Source organism: Glossina fuscipes, unplaced genomic scaffold (genome assembly GCF_014805625.2).
Source record: "Glossina fuscipes isolate IAEA_lab_2018 unplaced genomic scaffold, Yale_Gfus_2 59, whole genome shotgun sequence".
Lineage (NCBI taxonomy): Eukaryota > Metazoa > Arthropoda > Insecta > Diptera > Glossinidae > Glossina > Glossina fuscipes.
The window spans coordinates 6,641,370-6,660,357 of NW_023998431.1; the positions used below are offsets into that span (position 1 = coordinate 6,641,370).

Below are 18,988 nucleotides of genomic sequence, written 5' to 3' on the forward strand. Positions count from 1 at the left end.
AAACGACATTGAAATTCGCAAATTCCTGTTTAAATGTCATGCAGAGTTGCTCTCCAGTAAAACAATTGTATTACAAACTAATTACATGAAAGTCAAAATTGGTTATTCCTCCTTTGTAGGGATAATATTCGAACAATTTGAGGACTTTTTATCAAAACAAGCAATGTAGTTACATCGAGGATTATAATCGATTTTAGCTAACCTTAGCACAGTAACGTAACAATTGAAAATTTCTTACAAACTGTTATGAGATTTGAAAAGAAATGTTTTACATATATGAAGAGTTTGGCAGTAGAAATATCCCTGTTTTTGGCTGAGCGGTGAAAATATTCCACTTAAAAAAGTCGTAATTATTACAAAGAACACTTAAATATGTATATATATATATTTACATATATGCTCATCATCCCAGTGGCGAGGTCATTATAATTTCGGTTAAGCCGAATTAAAACATTGTGTATACATATATAATTTTTTATTTATCTTTTTTTTTTTTTTTTTTTTGGTTTATGTATTTATATATATATATATACCGCTATTGCTTTTACAAACAAAGCAAAACAACTGTGTCTCCTTTCTCCATCTTTTTTTTTTATAAGATTCCTATCTTAATCTGTAGTAGCAAAAAATCATTAAAAAATACATACATACCATTAAAACACACTATTGCGTTTGGCACGTTGAGCTGTAGTTTGCATAGCGGCCACTACTGCATCAGCACCGCCAGTAAAGATCGGTTGATTTGTGCCACGCCTTAATACATGCCACATTGCAACCGGTTTGCGTAAAGATGATAGCATCTGGTGCCAATGTCGCAGACCTTTGCCGGTAGCACAACTACCCGCAACAACATGACCAATTGGCGTGATCGTCGCCTCGTCAATCACGCCAAATACGGTTAACCGTATATGGGCGGTTGTTAGATTATGTGGCGGTAAACTGAATATTACCGATTCATTGAAAACGGGACAGCGATCTTTACGTTTAAGCGAAGTACGTTTCTTTAAAACTTTCTTCTCATTATTCATAAGATAAACCTGCAACATAATTAAAGGAATTTCTCAGTAATATCAAAAAGGGAATGTTTTTGTCCTCCAACATCCTAAAATCAACACACCTTGACGAAAATATGGTGAGCATTGTGCAGGTTGGTACCATCTTCTTTGCTTGGGATTTGTAGTTGCAGATTACGTGCCTTAACCACAACAATGGTTAAGCGTTCTGCTGTCGGCAGATAACTAAGTGAAAACATTAATTCACCCCAACGAGCATTACATTTACGGCAATCTGTTAAGGGTATCCAAGTGGTTATAGGTCTTGGCATTTCTCCAATTTCCATTTCAGCTTCACCTTAAGGGCATATATAATACAATGTAAAATAAATTGCTTTTCAGTAGTCAATAGAAGTACCAATTAATGTATGTGCTACTCCGTTATGATAGAGATGAAACCATAGAGAATGTCTGGTTTGTTGTCTTTTTAACCAAAAATTAAATGTCTCGTTAAACGTTGGCGTTTGTGAATTTTTAACAACCTGAAAGTAAAAGAGAAACACGATATTAACTTTTAATTAGGTTTTTAGCTTAAATTTCCTCTACCTTGGTTTGTAAGGCACCGGCCTGATCTGGAACTAAATAGATACGTACGAAGGTATCTAATGAATCAACACTGAATGGTAAAACCAAACCTTTGGCTTCTAAAACACTTAACGTTAAGTCCATACCATCTTCGGTAATAGAATTCCTGTAAATGATGCTTTTATGCATTGAAGGTTTCTCAAAAAATAGTAGTAGATAGTATTTTTAAACTTACTTGTCATAGTGGAGACTTACACATAAATAGCCCGTGATTTGTGTGTATGCGGTTTGTTCTTGTGATATATCTTGATTGCTCAGACCTGTTGACAAGTCAGAGTCTACCGAATCACACGATACTGCTCGTTCTAAATTAATACTATCCAATGAACCCATACTGCCTGAGTCCAATGAGCATTGCGAACTATTCCGTCGCCATAGACTAAAGGTTAAATCTTCTTGCTTAAGTAAACGTCCGAAGCTCCATGTTGCTGTGCCAGCGTAGCTGTTATTTGCAACGTTGGCGTTATACTGTGGTACTTTACGAAAAAGAAAATCTTCTGATATAGTTTTTTGTAACATATGGGGTCCCTTAACTTTTTTCACTACGTTGGTAAAAGGATTACCAGAATTGCTATTGACATGAGAGCTGTGAAAGGCATTCGTTATATTTTTCAGCGATATTGTGCTAACGTCTTCCATGTCGTTTGCCATTTCTGCGGTTTCCGAAAACGAGCGATTGCGAAATGGTCTCTCAATTCCTTGTTCTTCGAAAATAGCATCTTTACAGTGTAGATTGGTTTGACTTATGAAAGGGTTACCATCGACCCGTGCTATTTTTTCCACTATTGGGGAACTATTTAAGGCAGTGTTGAAGTTGCTTTTATTAATATTTTCTGTTAAAATTGTATCCAAAAATGGGTTGGTATTTGCGCGAGTCCTTAAATCCGCTTTATCACTATCAGGGCTAATGTACACTTCCTTTTTACTATCCAAATCCGATAATGCATTGAGAGCAGGTGAAGGGGATTTTCTAGCCACTGGTCTCGGTATGGCTGCATTTGGTATTAGTGAATGGATATTATGAGAATGATTTGTAGTTAGACGTGTTTTGGGTGGTGCCTCAAGGATTGGAAAAGGCGTCACTCCGCCGGCGTTACTTTTAGTCTTTAAACCGTTTAAAGACAGCATGATGGTTGTATCACTACCTGGCAATGATGCTGCTGATGCTGGCGAATGTATTTCATTTTGCTGATCAAATGAAAAAGTCACGATTTTCGTGTGGCCGTTGGTAAGCTGGGCAATGGGCGCTGGAGCTGGTCTCAATGGTTGAGGAGGTATTAAGCAATCAGTTTGCGGCAAATTCCACAGGGGTGTTGTTATATGTTTGGGAGAATTTTGCGACTGCTTAAAACTTTCTTTGTCGACGGCATCAAAACGTTTAAAGCTACCGCTGGAACTGAGCAGGAGCTCCGAGCCCGAATGAATCTGAAAATTAAGATATGCTTTGCTCTCTGTTTCTCTCTCTCTCTCTCTCTACATATATATATACATTTTATTATGCATGCAGACAAATTGTGAAACATACCATATATCCATTTGATTTAAATAACTTGTGAGCCGACAAACCGATTTTTTCTTCTTTATATGAACCTGACCAAAATGTTTCGCGACTTCCAAAATAATGATACAACAACATTATAATGATAACAAGAATAAAAGCCATTAATATTATGCTTGTTAGGGTTACAGGTGTATCGTCCATTTTGATTATAGTCAATCCCTGTCCTAATGATAAAATCCATGTGTAACATGTCGATTGCAATTATCTAGAAGATAAATATATGTTTGCATTTAGTGATAAAATTGATAGAAATGTTTTCTAAGAGTAAAAGTAAAGGGCCTCCCCAGTTATGCAGTGGACGGCTCCCATGCATGTATATATCAAACAGATTATTTCTTACTATAACTGAAACGAATTTATTATAAAAAATCTTGCAATATTTAGCTAATGCTGCTGTCAACCAGCTCATAATAAGTCGTTCAATCGGTTGGACGGCTTAGCATGTATCGAGGGCACGACTAAAACTCTCCCAATTAAAATTCAGGTAAACACAATATAAAACGCATCGTTTCATTAGTGAATGTTGACAGTTTGTCTAATTTTTTTGTCTTGTGGATATTGATCGAACATTAATATATATATGTATATATATATATATATATATATATATATATATATATATTAAATATATATATATATGTAAATATGTGTATATATACATGTGAAATTGTGCTCTCTTGCAAAGAGTGGTCGTGTTAATTGGCCGATGTTAGTATAGATATTAGAGGTCTTCTCGCTAAACATTAATTTCAGTCAGTTCTTTCTACAGCTGCTTATTAATTAGTACTTCATGTATGGCTGCAAGATAGTTTATTATGTTCTCTTTCGTAGTTTGTTGCGTAAGCGATTCGATTTTTTCACAAAGAATTTAATTGTTCATGTATTAAGACGATTATGGAGTTTCTAAATCGAGTTCTGATGTCCAATAAAATTGGTAAAGGAGGCGCAACAAACCATAATGCGCTCTTCACGTTTACACTTCTTTATTTTATTTAGGCGGTGATCTCATGAAACATTTTAATTACTTCTTCGTTATTGCAGTCAACCTGAACTGAGTTAATACCATTCAAGTTTCTGTTTTTTCTGCTTTATTATTTTTCTGTTTTTTATTTCAAACAATTGAGAATCTGATGCGGACTATTTATGTTTACTGAAACTCTAACGCCTTGTTCTGAATGTGGCTAAAAGACTGGTGATATTGCTGGCCTCTTTGACGATGTTTTTTTGACCTGTGTGGATCGATGCCACATTGCAACTTTGTGGTGAAAGTTTTAATGACAATAAACATAAATAAGTAGAGAAATAGTATAGTGAACTGATTATCATACGGCTGCCTAAATGCTACTTTTAACGCACAAACAATCCTAAGATGATTACTTACATATAATTTAATTTAATTATAGTATCGCATAGCGTCCTTGTGGAGCCCAACAAAGTTTTGTTCACAGGAAATATGTCTATAATGGCCATATTTCAATGGTAGTCTTCTAAATATTTTGCGTTTCACGACTTTTTAACATTTACATATGTATATAATAAAATGATATTCTATGCTCAAGAGACTTCATTCAGTGTGGTCTATATCATCATTAATTGGTATCTTACATACATTTACTAATAAAAACAGTTCATTGTCTACTATAGATTTAAAGTTATAGCTTAACAATACGATTAATGTGTTGATTCCATCGCATATCTTATTACCAAAGGAAAATAAACAAGTAACGTAATTATGTTTGGTTGTGACCGAATCTATTATCCCCATCGCCGATATCCAAAAAAAAAAACAAACCAAAGTAAAAGGATTTCATTTTCAGGCTCCACAATATGGAGGGAGCGAGACTGATTATTTATAGACGTTACCGAAAAATGAAGGGTGTATTCATTTTGTCAAAACTTTCGCAACGCCTAGAAGTAAGCTTCAGGGACCTCAGAATGTATATATATTTTTGATCGGAATTATATTCTGAATCGATTTAAGCATGTCCCTATGTCCGTCTGTTCGTGTTTGTAATGTCGACTTTACTATTTTCGCGACATGTGATCAAATGTGATCATACACATATGATGTTTACCTATGCATCCATATATATCTATAAACATATATACCATAAATGATAACCTATTTGCTTATTTGTAACTTTGGAAGGACTTGTCCGTAGGATTACTAATAAAAGAAGGATTGTGACTTTTATCATTAACTTCATCTGAGGGATATTCAAACGGACGGTAAATTGAAAATATCTGCAAGTAAAAATGATTTATTCAGGTCACATTACAAAAACACTTGAAAACTATCAGTCCTTAAAAATAAAATTTAACAAAACACTAAATACCCACATATGTAGTTCGTCAATGAATGCGCCTTCATTTCCTTTCTTTATTTTCTTCTATTTTTATACACATCATAGAAGGATAAGGGGTATATTCATTTTTTCACAACGTTTACAACGCCCAGAAATAAGCTTCACGCGCAGCGCAGCGTGTATTTATAATTGATCAGCATCACATTCTGATTTGATGTAAAAATTGTGTCCGGTTGTCCGTCTGTGTAATGTCGGTTGTAAATATTCTTCTGGCCACAAAAGTGACAAAAACATTGGAAGTTCTTGCGCGCAGGTTAGCATTGAAAGGGGACCAAATCATTCGAAGAATATACCCGCAATAAATGTACACAAATTTGTACATTATGGGTGATGCTATAGTACCTGTACAAAAATGGCAAAAATTGGCGCGCCTACCCTATATTATAGTTTTTGGCCAGTTACAAATTTGGAATGCACCTAGGCATGTCCCTCTGTTCGTCTATCCATCTGCCCGCCTGCTCACTTGTGTAGTATCTGTTTCAGTTGGTTTAGTAAAATTAATGCGGACAAAAAAAAAACAAGAACGTTCTAATAAGTTAATGTTAATAAAGTGGATGTAATGTCTGTCCTGCAGTGACGACGATCTTCGAACATTGCCTCAAAGAATATAGATTCTGCCAGGTTAAGTTATTCACAATTTCCAATGTTTATCACATAAATCTACAGAAACTGAGAGACGAAAGGACTGATAGGCCTAGATAGACTCAGCATTTGGCACTGATGAAGAATATACTTTGTAAAGTCGCTGAAACTTCTTTTTATGTGTTGTAGAGGTTTTAACAAAACAGTTAAACTTTAATATTTTATAATTTTTATTGCATTTAGTCCACATTTTCTACTGGTATTGTCAGAGCATCCATGGAATATGTGTGTAAATTAAATTTGAAGGTGAAGTGGAGAGTGAAGCAACCCTTTTAATTAATAAAATGCCTGTAGGCTACGACAAGCTATGTGTTAGGGCAAGAAGGGCTCTATCTAAAAAGCTTGAGTAACTTTGATTTACAATTCAATTTTGGAACTGAACTATTACTTAGATTATGCGTTGCGGAAATGCGTTGAAATAATAAATAAATGCTGCCTAAGCCTGATAAACCAATGAATAATGTCAAGGTTTACAGGCAAATAAGTCATCTATCCTTGAAAACGCCTGCAGCAGCTAATAGTAAATAATAATAATGTACGGCTTGAGGATTAATTTGCTTTTCGTCATAAGCATGCTACACCGGAACAATGCCATCGAATCGTTAAAGAAATAGGAAATGCATTAGAAAATATAAAATACTGCTCAGCACTGCTCCTAGACGAGAAGCAAGCTTTTGATATGATATGATGGAGCAGCATTACCATAAGTTTCTCAAAGTATTTGATGGGCCTCGACAGCAGGCTTCTTAAGATCAAACAACAAAAGTAATGAAATTTCGAGCGTTTCATGATCAGCGTTTGCATATACTGAATAAATCAATAATACTAAGTGAAAAACTGTTCTATTATATAGAGAAGGGTCAACCTTGTTGAATTTAACTGTTATCTACATTGATACTTCCTATTACTTTATGATTTTCACCAACAGATATCGCTGTCCAAAATACGTGTACGCACCTACTGATGAACAAACATATCCATGAAAATTTATTCATTCACACAATAGAAGAGGAAATTATCAACTTCAGCTCTTGATATCTTGATCGACTTGACCGTCGTGCATATTTGCTACCAATAGGTTTACTAGACGATAGTGAATAATCAACTAAACTGGCAACATACATTTCAGACCTGTCGTTTAGAAAATAAATGTAAACTTGTACATGTTGTTAAATCATCGTAAAGGTTAAAATAAGATTTGGATGTATATAAAAATACGTATGCAAGTTGTAAAGTTTTATTCTTAACGAAGATTAAAAGTAATATGAATTTAAGGTTAGATTCCATAAAGCATTTGAGAAAAAATTCAACGCAACACATCGGATTTTTTGAAGTAGCATTACATATTCGCACGCATTTTGTGCGTGCTGTATTGAGGGTACGTTTGATAAGTACCGTCTTATGCGAGGGATGCCTTTACATATTTAAAAAAAGGAAAATTAATCTCATAAGAATATATTGTATATGTTATATATAAAAAATAAAAAAAATAAAAATATTTACTTATAATCTCAGTAATGCTATATATATGATCCGTTTAGGGTGCAAGCAATCCAAGTTCATTTTTCAAAACAATCTATATTTTGAATCCTCAAATCTATTTGCGGAATACTTCCGACAGAACTTTTCAACTGCCAATTTTGATTTATCGGAAAATTATCCATATTCGATTTCTAATTCGGTTTCAATTCCTAACTTTGTTATATCGGAAAATGACGTTTTTGAAGGATTGAACTCTCTGAAATATAATTGTTCGCCTGGACCCGATGGCATCCCCTCATGTGTACTTATATCTTGTGCTGGCGAGCTTTGTGATGTTATCTCAAAGATTTTTAATAAGTCTTTGAATTTAGGTGTTTTCCCTTTGTGTTGGAAGACTTCTTTCCTTATTCCTATTCACAAAAGTGGTAGTAGGCAACTTGTAGAGAACTACAGAGGCATCGCCAAGTTGAGTGTCTTACCTAAACTGTTCGAGCGAATTGTGGCTCAGCATATAGCCTTTTCCATGAAATTGTATATTTCTCCTTTCCAGCATGGTTTTCGAAAGGGAAGATCTACGGTGACCAATCTGTTGGAGTTTACTTCTCATGTTTTCAAGGCTTTTTCTAGTGGTTCTCGCACTGATGTCATTTACACTGACTTTAGCAAGGCGTTTGATATGGTTAATCATAGACTTCTTAGATTTAAAATCCAGACCTCTGGCTTTCCTCTCCTCTTAGTTGAATGGTTAAGCTCTTATCTGTATGGTAGATCATTCAGGGTTTTGTTTAACCTCATTACCTCGGATGAATTTCCCGTGACGTCTGGCGTACCTCAAGGTAGCCACTTGGGTCCTATTTTATTTAATTTATACATCAATGATTTGCCCTCCGTGATTAAATTCAGTAAGATTTTAATGTATGCTGATGATGTGAAACTGTTTACTTCTTTTTCCGTAGAATCGCAATCACATCATCTTCAAAGTGATTTGAACAATTTGGTTGCATGGTGCTCCCTCAATCTTCTGAAGCTAAATCTAAATAAATGTAAGAAGCTTTCTTTCTTAAGAAGGAAGTCGTTTAGTACCCAATACTTCAATGATTCGCACAGGTTGGAAGACGTCGATTCGTTCATTGATTTAGGCGTTCTATTCGATTATAGGTTACGTTTCAATTTGCATATTGAGTCCTCGTTAAGCAAAGCTAGGTCCGCTCTTGGTTTTATAAAGAGGTGGTCCAAAGAGCTTGATGATCCTTATATTACAAAAAGGCTTTACACGTGTTTGGTTAGACCTATTCTTGAGTATGCCTCTGTTGTGTGGTCTCCTTCATATAGATGCTACGTTGGTTCAATTGAATCTATACAAAAGCAATTCTTGCTGTTTGCACTTAGGAATTTGGGTTGGGACCCGATTTCCCCTCTTCCACCCTATGAAAATAGGTTGCTTCTGTTATCCTTGCCGTCACTCGAGAAACGTAGATTTGTTCTTGGGATTTCCTTCCTAATCAAATTAATAAATGGTGCAATTGATTCGCCCGCATTACTTCGTGAGATTTGCTTTAATGTCCCTAACCGCTTCTCTAGGTACTTTATGTTGATAAAGCTTAGTCAATGCAAATATAACTTTGAACTGTTTAACCCGCTCAGAGTTGTTTGCAAGAACCTAAATGATGTCTATCATCTATTCTCATTAACGGACTCTTTAAAGTCTATTAAAGCAATATTGCTCAACAAGCGCGATTTACCTATGTCGTACTTAAACTGATTTAACCTTAGATTTTGTCATTATGAGTCGAAAATTAATTTGTTGTTAACAATTATCGGTTGCCAAGCTTATGCATGTTTGCGATGGCTTAGGGGTTCACTTGCAATTTGGTCCTGTATCGGTTGTGGGCGTGGCTCTATGCTAATTGTGTACATACTTTTTTTTTTTTTTCTTTCTTTTTTTTTTTCCTCCTTATTTGTTTTATTGTACTTATACTAAGTTTTATTATTAAATAATTTTAAGATTTACTTAAGAGTCAATTGAACTCGACTGCCATTTTGTTTTAGTTGAGTTTCTTGTATAAGTGGAATAAATAAATAAATAAATATACAAGCTATATTTTGCTTTACAAGCTATGTTGTACATTGTTTAACATTGATATTTTCACGTTACATTTTCCTTTTGTAATATATATATATTTCCACTAATATATATTAAAATATTGTCAATTACAATTAGTTGATTAATAGAAAAATAAAAATATTTATGTGAAATTGACTTAAATTCCACTTTTCGAATTCTAAATAGATAGAGAAAGAGAGAGAGAGAGAGAGAGAGAGAGAAAGAGAGAGAGATATAAGGTAACACATCCAGCATTATTCGATTAGCTCTGTTCATGTTTTTTAAACGTTACTAATTCCATTTAATATATAATTTTAATTTAATCTATTAACGCAAATCGACAAATGAGAAAGAAAAGCGATGTGATACAAAACGATAGCTGTAATAAACTCATTGAAAGCGCCAAAAAAAAGTAGCTTAATTTGAAATTAGTTTAAGAGGAGGAGGAAATTTCATTCAAACTAGCACCTCCTCCAGGAGCTTAAAAAAATAATAGACAAACGGTAAACTGAATCGCTAAATGTGCTCGATTAGATATTAATGAATGTTGCAGGGCATTTAATGATAAGTCGTGGCTCGCGATAGTATTCGCACTTATTTTTAGATTAAAATGAAAAAAATGTTGAGTCATAATTCAACACATTTACCTTTAAGTCGCAACAATTTAATGGTTAACTGAATCGTGGTCACGTACTTACAGACTTGATGAATTATTGTAATACATTTCTTCGTTAAAATTGCAAAATACAGGTCGAATCGAACCACTTTTTCGACAACCTTCAATATAAATCCTTATTTTGAAAAGTCGTTGTGTATGTATATAAATGTCTGTAGGCTGATGCAGGGTATTTAAATGTCGGCCTTGGCTCATTACAGTCTTTTTATTTGCATAAGAATTAGCAAAAGTTATTTCATTTATTTGAAGAGCGACTTATTTCCGTTTACATTTCTTACAAATATATTGTATTATTTCTTGAAAAACATTAATAATATTAATCGTGTTAGTTGTTCGCGTACGTTTTTATTAGGTATCAATATTTTTTAATTTATTAAAACACAAACAGCTGAACGTTTCGCTTTCAATATAAACGCAAGCTTAAGCCACTTTCAAAGTGAACTTTAGTAAGAAAATTATTATTTTATTTTATGAAAATATTTTATTAAATGCGGACATGTCGTGTGACAAATTTATAAAGGAATAGGGCCCGTCTTTTAAACGCAATTCAAGATATGACGGACATGTGGTACGTTAAAGTTTTTTTCTATTGCGGCCCTCGTTGCAATCAATATCATGTCCAATTTCAAACTTGAGCTATTACCATCAACTAGAAGTGTTTATTTTTTATCCCAAATTTTGCGGCTGTAAACATTCCAAGACAGACGACAGACGTCTAAGACTTTCTGAGGCGTATATCCATCTAGCTGTAAATCGTGACGAATTGAAGACTTATTGCAAAGTATCAGTTTCTCCCAAAATAATATAATTTCTGTTCTCTATACATAAAAGTTATCTTCATTTAAATATTTACATTCACCAAAAAAAGGAGACAGTGACTTCGTAGTTGTTTGTTTAAATATGCGTATAAAAGTTGAAGACCTTCCGTTAAATAAACAAAAATGCTTTATTCTCGCTTTAATGCAGGAAGGTAATTATAACGCAAGAAGGGAGACGCGGATGCACACGGTAATTATCATTCGTCCGTAAAATCGGTATGCACCGAATTACAATAGACATACGCACGTACACGCACATTCGCACGAATTCATATACCCAGAACATGAAACAAAAGGTGTTAATATCCTCTTAAGTGGGTTCACTCTCATTGATATTGTGCTCAGCATACTTATAAACATATATATATATATATATGCCGTATACATCACTATACAGCATAATAATAGTTTGCCTTATAGTTGTTTACTGAATACATATGAACGAACGTACATCCCCACATACCATTCTATATCTATATCAATGAGAGATTGCATGAATATGTAAATGTACATAAAACGAATATGAAATGAAAAGCGAAGAAATTCTTTTTCAATTCGCATACAAGAAAAACTTAAGTAGAACATCGACTGATATTAGCACTTTGACACACTTTACGCTTTACTCCCGTGTCGTCGTGTAGTGTGTAATGCACTTTAACTGCATACTTTAACTCATTTACTTATGTATGCATGTATATATGTTGATACAATTGCAATGTGAGTGCATGAGCGAACCTAAGCCAAATGCTATCTTTTTGGAGTAAACTATCCATATATTCCACACTTGTTTTTGTTTTTTGTTTTTTTTTACTTTCTCTTATTGAATTCCTTCGGTTAACAGGAGGCTGTTTGTAAAACATAGAGAATCATTTTAGATGAGAAACAGAAAACTAGGCAAAAGAGAGAAAACATTAATATGTATACAAATCCAGGTCAATTCACTAAATCACACATTGTTACATATCATTATTAAATTTAAGAACTCTTATGTATCCAAGTAGAAGGAAGCATAATTTTTAATATTAATTTATCGTTCATTGATTTTTAATTCAGTTTATATAAAATTTATTTTAATTTATCGGTATGCATGTATTTTTCTTGTTTTTATTAAACAAAATCACAATTAAATCATCACAACAATCATTTGGACTACAAATCGCAATCACCTTCTTAGCCACATTTGCAAGCCGTCCTCAAGCATGCATTTCCATTAAAAATCAGTTAGCTACTAACTACTGTAAAAAGTGTGCAATTTTCATTAACCTCTTTATGGTTCTCTTCTTGCATGATATGAGCACGGTAAAGTTTGTTATTCGCAGAAAGTAGAAGGAATAGTGGTGGAATTATTAGTTATTTCAAAAAATTTCAAACTGAGAGGACTTCGAGAAGAGAGTAGTTCTTTTGTTTTGCATACATTTCTGAATATTTTTGTTTTTTTTTTTTTAATTATACATTTGCACTATACAGTCACAGACATTAAGTAATTCATCCGATTTCGTTTTTAATGAAACTCACGTTCCTAAATTCAATTGTTTAATGTTTTATTGGGTATTTGAAAACATAACGTTTTTATTGGCGACTTGAATTGATTAATGCCATGCTACGGGATGGATATTAGTTTTGTTAAATATATGTAACGTATTGATGTACGCCATAAAAAATGTCGAAGTGCATAAATTTAAAGTTTAGGCCATACTGCAACTTATAAGGTGTTCCTAAATTTAATAAAAATATCAGTCTAAATGTATACGACCTGCCGAATATAGATTCTGATGTACTCTGGATACATCAAGGAAATGGACTTTCTATGTTAAAATTAAATATCATGTACAAGCTAGCGGTGAGTATTAAAGGAGGACTGAATATAATTTTTTATCTGTTTTTATACCCACCACTGTAAGATAGGGGTATGCTCATCTTTTCTTTTCTTTTTTTTTTTTTCATAATGTGTATAAAACGCAAAAGAAAACTTCAAAGACACTATAAAGTATATATATATCCTTGAACAGCGAGAAATTCTGAGTTGAGACAGCGAAGTGTGTCCGTCTGTGTGGTGCTTGTTGTCAGCGCTCTCCTGGTCGCAGAAATGAAGATATCGACTTTAAATTCAGTAGAAAATTGGAAGTTTTTGCACACAGGTTGGTAATGAAAATGGGCCGAATTGATTACAGCAGATGCCCGCAGTGGTGCACGAACTGAACGCAACTCTGTTTCTTTTAACGAAAATTTGTGGATTTTTGCACGCTTCTCAGAAATTATAAAATTTAGAAGGCTGAAATTTTCCACATTTACTTAACTTTTTGCATGCAAAAATGGAAAAAATGCCTTATGCTTATCTAACATATACGCAAGACCGAATCTTTAAAACTATTTTACACATTCCTCAAATGACGATTGGTTAATTTTAAAATAAATATGGTAGACACCGCAATTACGTTTTTCTTAATAATACCAATGATATGGGTATCAAATAAAAGAACTTGAGAAGTAGAATGCGAAAAGCACAGTGGTAAGTATGCGAAATTCGTTCTCCTTAGTTTAAAAGCGTAAAGCAAAGCCCCTTTAAACTATTCCGGCATAATATTATGTCAACAGAATGTATGGAACTTTGATAAGGGAAGAAGGCTCAGTGATACTAACATGTAACATATTGAAAAATTATTGCACGTTTCAGTTGCTGAAATACTTTCCAACGACGATTCTCTAAATTTAGCAGACCACAGTGGGCACAAAAATGAAGAAGGAGTCTCCGTTCTAAAAATGAACAGCACAAATAATTTCAGCGGAATTTCGAAACGCCACTACAACGAAAATTGTCGATCAGTTTGTATAAAATGACTTAAAATTTAATAAAACTTCTGTGCCAAGACAAAGGAGCGTTGCATCGATTTCTTGCTATCGCCAAATGCTTGCTAAACGAAAAAGCGAAAAGCAAGGAACGTCTGATCAATTTTTTCAGAGAAAAAAAAGAAAAACAATGAAAGCAAGCTACGACTCTAGCTATATACAAGGACGACAACTGCAAAAAAAATGTGATGATAATAGAAAACACAATTTCAACACCAACAATAGCAGCAATTGCGGCAGCAGAATCAACAACAACAACAGTGAAAACGATAATAGTAGAAAAAGGTGAAGCGCAAATATTTCCAGAATCCATATCAAGCAGAGACTTCCTAATATATAGAGTCACCCATTTTATGGTTTCGAAAGTAACCGTAATTGAAACCTACTGCTGATTGAAACTTAGATCATATTTGTTTTCCCCTATTTTGTTTGGACTTTGCCTCTGTTTGTGAAATACAATACATACATGCAATAAGTCTCATTAATATTGAGTTTTTTTCGCTCGAGAAAAAGTGAACGCTTGTTAAATCTAGTCCATTGTCCATATATAAAAATTTATTATTTTTAAGTATTATTTAAATTTGCGAAAAAACACGTTTCTAATTCGATCTTGTCTAGAAAGCAGGGCTCTTACGCCATTGTTCTTGTAGTTTATTTTTTTGATCTGGTCTAAAGAGATTAAGTGTTTTTATACACGGCGGTCTGATTCATCCCACATGTTTTGCATGGAGTCCATGCTTGGTGATTGGGCAAGAATGTGAAGCTGTTTGGGGCAGTTATATAAGAGTCATTCTTGGATTAAGCGGGACTTATGCTTGAGGTCGTTTTCTTCGTAGAGCTTGAATGTTTCCAAAATGCAAAGTTTGTCCGCATTTTGAAATTTTCCATCAATATCCTTAAATAATCCTCCTTGCTTAGGACGCCATCCATAAACACCAAATTTTCCGAGTCTGATGCATACCCGAACTGTAGCAAGATCATTGCCATGCTTGCAGTAAACCGTTGGAAGAAAAACGTAGTACGAAGCTAAGACTAGAAATTGCCAGGGAAAAAAGGCCCAATTCTTGGTGGATCGAATTAGAAACATGTTTTTTCGCAAATTTAAATAATACTTAAAAATAATAAATTTTTATATATGGGCAATGGAGTAGATTTAACAAGCGTTCACTTTTTCTCGAGCGAAAAAAACTCAATATTAATGAGACTCACTGTAGTTGTACAGCGTACAAAAATTGTTAAATCTTATTACGTAAGCAAAAAGCCGGTGGTTAGGTTTCATGCTTAATCTTAAAAAAATATGTTGCCACATTTGCCAGGCGACCGCCCAATCCCTTTAGTATTTACTCTCATGCTGGCATTCTCCTGACTTAATGGAAGATTGCCAATATCGCATCAGCACCCAAAAGTGGTAACTCCACAAGTTTTGCAAATTATTTTCCAATTGAAATCTGCTCCCCTATAGCCATCTTTAATTATGTACTATCTAACTAATTATCATCCACGATGAAGAGTAGGCTTTTCACTTCCAATTGGTCCACTGATGGCGTGGTAGCTCACATCCCTGAGGACAGAGCTGTTCACCATTTAGGCGAAAATAAGGTGGTTGCGCTATATATTTTCAAGCTATTTGATAGAGTACGACAAAATGGTCATGGCTTCAAGTGCCACACAACGCTCTTTTTTACGAAGTCTTCTTTACACGTTTTTAAAATAACACAGTTTACATATGATGAGAGCAAACACATCTTTTTTACACGAATTTTTTGTTCTAGCACGAATCCTAAAAAAAAAACATTTTTAATTCTTATTTTGACATTGTCTCACGAAAACTTATGTACACAGTAATACAATACAATTGAGATCAGAAGACATTCGGTTTATGCCCATATAGGTGTTAGCGATATGTGTTAGTTAGAGTTAGGAAATTGGATTTTATTCCTAATTTAAATCTAAATTTTTGCATGTCGTATTTATGGATTGAATTTTCACCGTATACTGATTTTAATTCATTTTTGTAGTAAAAATGATTTTTTCTGTTTTGTTATATATATTATAATATTGATTACATTGTTACCTTTTCTTGCGATTTCCTGGGAAAATATTTCGAGTACTTGTATCTCACATTATTTTTTAAAGCTGTGGAACATATCCCTATAAGTTGCATATATTTCTTACACAATTTTGTTTTTTTTTGCATGGATATCGCAGGAACCCATCTGCGCTATCTCTCAACGCATAGTAAAAGTGATGCAAAATGGCGTTCTTGGACAGAATATATCCTCTTAACGCTGAAAGATGCAGTCAACGGTCTAAATTTTTTAAAGCGGTGCAGAAAGCACTTCATTGCAGCTTATAGTCATACCATTTACACAGCTCTTCTCATTAATTAGAATATAATTCATATTAGTATACGGAAGGCCTGTATCGCCTCTTTTTTTTAGAAGATAATTAATTACCGCCAAAAAGATAACCAAGTATCATCGCCTGCAGATTTTCAATACTACCCTCAAATTTTCCATTGTAATGTATTAATAACTGAGAGAAACGTTAAAAATGGTATCCAAATTGATGTTGATTTGTTTTGTATAAATAAACTAGATATGGTAAACAATAGCAAGCACGCAAAATGAAATGAATGGAAAATTATGTAGAATTTGACAATTGGAAAAAGTAATAAACTTAAATCCAGTATTCAAATTTTTAGGTTTTTTATTGCAAAAAGAGTTAATTGTATATTGTTATTGTATATTATTGTTATTTTTTTACAGATTTTTCACGAAAATGAATGTTCACAGTCTTGTTATAATATATTGTTAGTGATTCATGTAAATGATGTCTTCTTCATCTTCCATTCCCTTATATCCCAAATAGTTTTTTTTTTATTCTCATATATGAAAAAATAAATAGAAGATCCAGCATATAAAAATTTTTACTTCCAGTATTTCTTTAACTTTTATATAAATTTTTTTGCGAACTACATGTTTAAAAATTGTTTATACTTTTATGATTATGTTTATAAATTTCGTACCCGCAAAACTTTAACTCGCTCAAACAACTGCCTCCACATAAACACCAACACTATCATTTTTATAGATCGTATTCAAATGGTCTGCTCCCACTTTTTAGTAGGGGCAAATGTGGTGCAGCATCGCATTAACGTTTGCGATCCTTCCCAGCTTCTTTAAACTCTAGCAACCTTTTTGCTCTTCCTGTAGAATACGCTAGCGACTTGGAGAAATGTTTAAAAACTATAGCAAGATATTCGAAATACCAAAGACTGCAATACTAACGTTTATATACACCAATTCACACCGATATTAGTCCTCTTGCAATGTATTTCACTCTATTTTTTTTAGGCGATCCGCCAAATTTCGGTAAGATGTCATAAACCGAAACTTTAAGGGGTATCCGCTATCACTTGAAAAAAAGGAAGAAAAATATAAAAGCAGGAGAAGTGGATCTAGAAATTTTCTTTCCAACACATGTGACAACTCTGATACAACTATCGATAACGTGCCTTGTGTAAAGCTTATGGTACGGTCACTCCAGCCCAGCCGCTGATAACCTCCTGGGGCCAACAACTCCAGTCATGGCTAATCGTAACATTGGCGGTATACATGTATTCCTCATACCACTACTCGTATCAATTTTTCCCAGGACATAATGAAACGCGGAATTTCTACACAAATCTATATACAACGATACAACGACATATATTTGTGTGTCATTTGTAAATATTAGAAACAATTTATTTTTTCGTTTAGAGATGGGGCAAGGGGAAAAGAAGCATCCCGCAAAGCTTTTCACGGTCGTCCTTTCTTCTGCGTCGCGATTCTCTGGTCTGATCAACATTGCTTAATTTGCCTCGATATTTTAGAGGAAAATTGTACTCTTGCCAAATTTTTTTCCTTCTTTTTCTACATAATTCACAAATGTAATTTCGGACACAAATTTTTTGTTTTAATTTTTTTTAATTTTTGAATTAATAATTCATATTTTAACAGCTATTTATACTTTTCTTTTGCAGCTGTTTTTTCACAAACACAACTCCAAGAGAGAGCGAAAGACTTGTGTTGCTTGAATTATATTCAAACTAATGCAAATTTGTTCTGAGCGACAACAACTTCATTATCGCCAGCTTTGATGTAGCTGACAGAGCGCATTTAGTGACAATCGCCAACAAATTTGCCAACATGATTAGATTCTCTTGGCGATTGTCGCCTATTTATATGGTTACCCGCTTGCTGGGAAACTTAAAAATTCACAATAATTACCATTACTAGCTGAGGTCTTTTCGTACTTAGCGTATCGCTTAGGGATGCCCCTATGTAGAAAGTTTGTGCTATCGCATGATAAGCGTCATCGAACCATTTTTGCAGATCTACATCTAAATACAATAGCATCGACTTGAGCAAATGATAATCAGAGAGTCGGGATACTTATTCGCAATTGGATGAAACTCCCAGCCCAAGTTCTTCCTGGGTTGGTTTTACTGCGTGCCAAGATGCTTTGCAGGAAGTAGAGAAACTTTTCGATTTCCTTTGTTCGTAAGTACTTTTACTTTTTTCGTTACGCATGTCATGGAACGCTCAAAGAACAAAGTTCTTGTAACAAATTATACCACGATGATCTTCACGGGCTCACAATCAGAAAGTGGTCCTTTATTTTAGACAGTAAATTGTGTATAGTTTATATTTTTTTATTTTTTTACCCAAACAAACTATTTATAAATACTATATATATCATTATACACCGGCCAGCCATATTTTATTTTCGAACTAAATGAAAATAAGAAAAATCTTCAAAAATGAAACAAGTAAGAAAATTATATTCGGCCATGATAGATTTTTTTATA

At 33.8% G+C, this 18,988-nt stretch overlaps 1 protein-coding gene across 4 annotated transcripts; it reads right to left on the bottom strand.

Moving 5' to 3' along the window:
- Positions 1-533: 533 nt before the first annotated feature.
- LOC119637486 lies at positions 534-18,887 on the bottom strand. 4 transcript variants are annotated; one of them, XM_038033518.1, is made up of 9 exons: positions 18,408-18,887; positions 17,424-17,822; positions 17,162-17,361; positions 3,163-3,403; positions 1,813-3,062; positions 1,599-1,743; positions 1,411-1,534; positions 1,118-1,350; positions 534-1,037 (listed from the first exon to the last, which is right to left on the bottom strand). In XM_038033518.1, exons 4-9 carry the CDS (start codon positions 3,337-3,339, stop codon positions 654-656), a joined length of 2,313 nt encoding a protein of 770 aa, XP_037889446.1. In that variant the 5' UTR covers positions 3,340-3,403; positions 17,162-17,361; positions 17,424-17,822; positions 18,408-18,887; the 3' UTR covers positions 534-653. The 4 variants fall into 4 exon arrangements, with proteins under 4 accessions (XP_037889446.1, XP_037889443.1, XP_037889444.1 ...); XM_038033515.1 differs by lacking the exons at positions 17,162-17,361; positions 17,424-17,822; positions 18,408-18,887 and adding an exon at positions 16,208-16,429 and having other exon boundaries at positions 1,599-1,755; XM_038033516.1 differs by lacking the exons at positions 17,162-17,361; positions 17,424-17,822; positions 18,408-18,887 and adding an exon at positions 12,453-12,516 and having other exon boundaries at positions 1,599-1,755.
- Between the last annotated feature and the right edge of the window lie 101 nt (positions 18,888-18,988).

What these genes read in the sequence shown, in the direction of transcription:
- LOC119637486 (XM_038033515.1), bottom strand. Translation starts at nt 3,339, where the DNA reads ATGGACGATACACCTGTAACCCTAACAAGCATAATATTAATGGCTTTT. An exon ending in TTAAATCAAATGGATATATG is followed by an intron (nt 3,063 to 3,162) that starts GTATGTTTCACA and finishes CTTAATTTTCAG; the next exon opens with ATTCATTCGGGCTCGGAGCT. An exon ending in AGTAGCACATACATTAATTG is followed by an intron (nt 1,351 to 1,410) that starts GTACTTCTATTG and finishes TATGCCCTTAAG; the next exon opens with GTGAAGCTGAAATGGAAATT.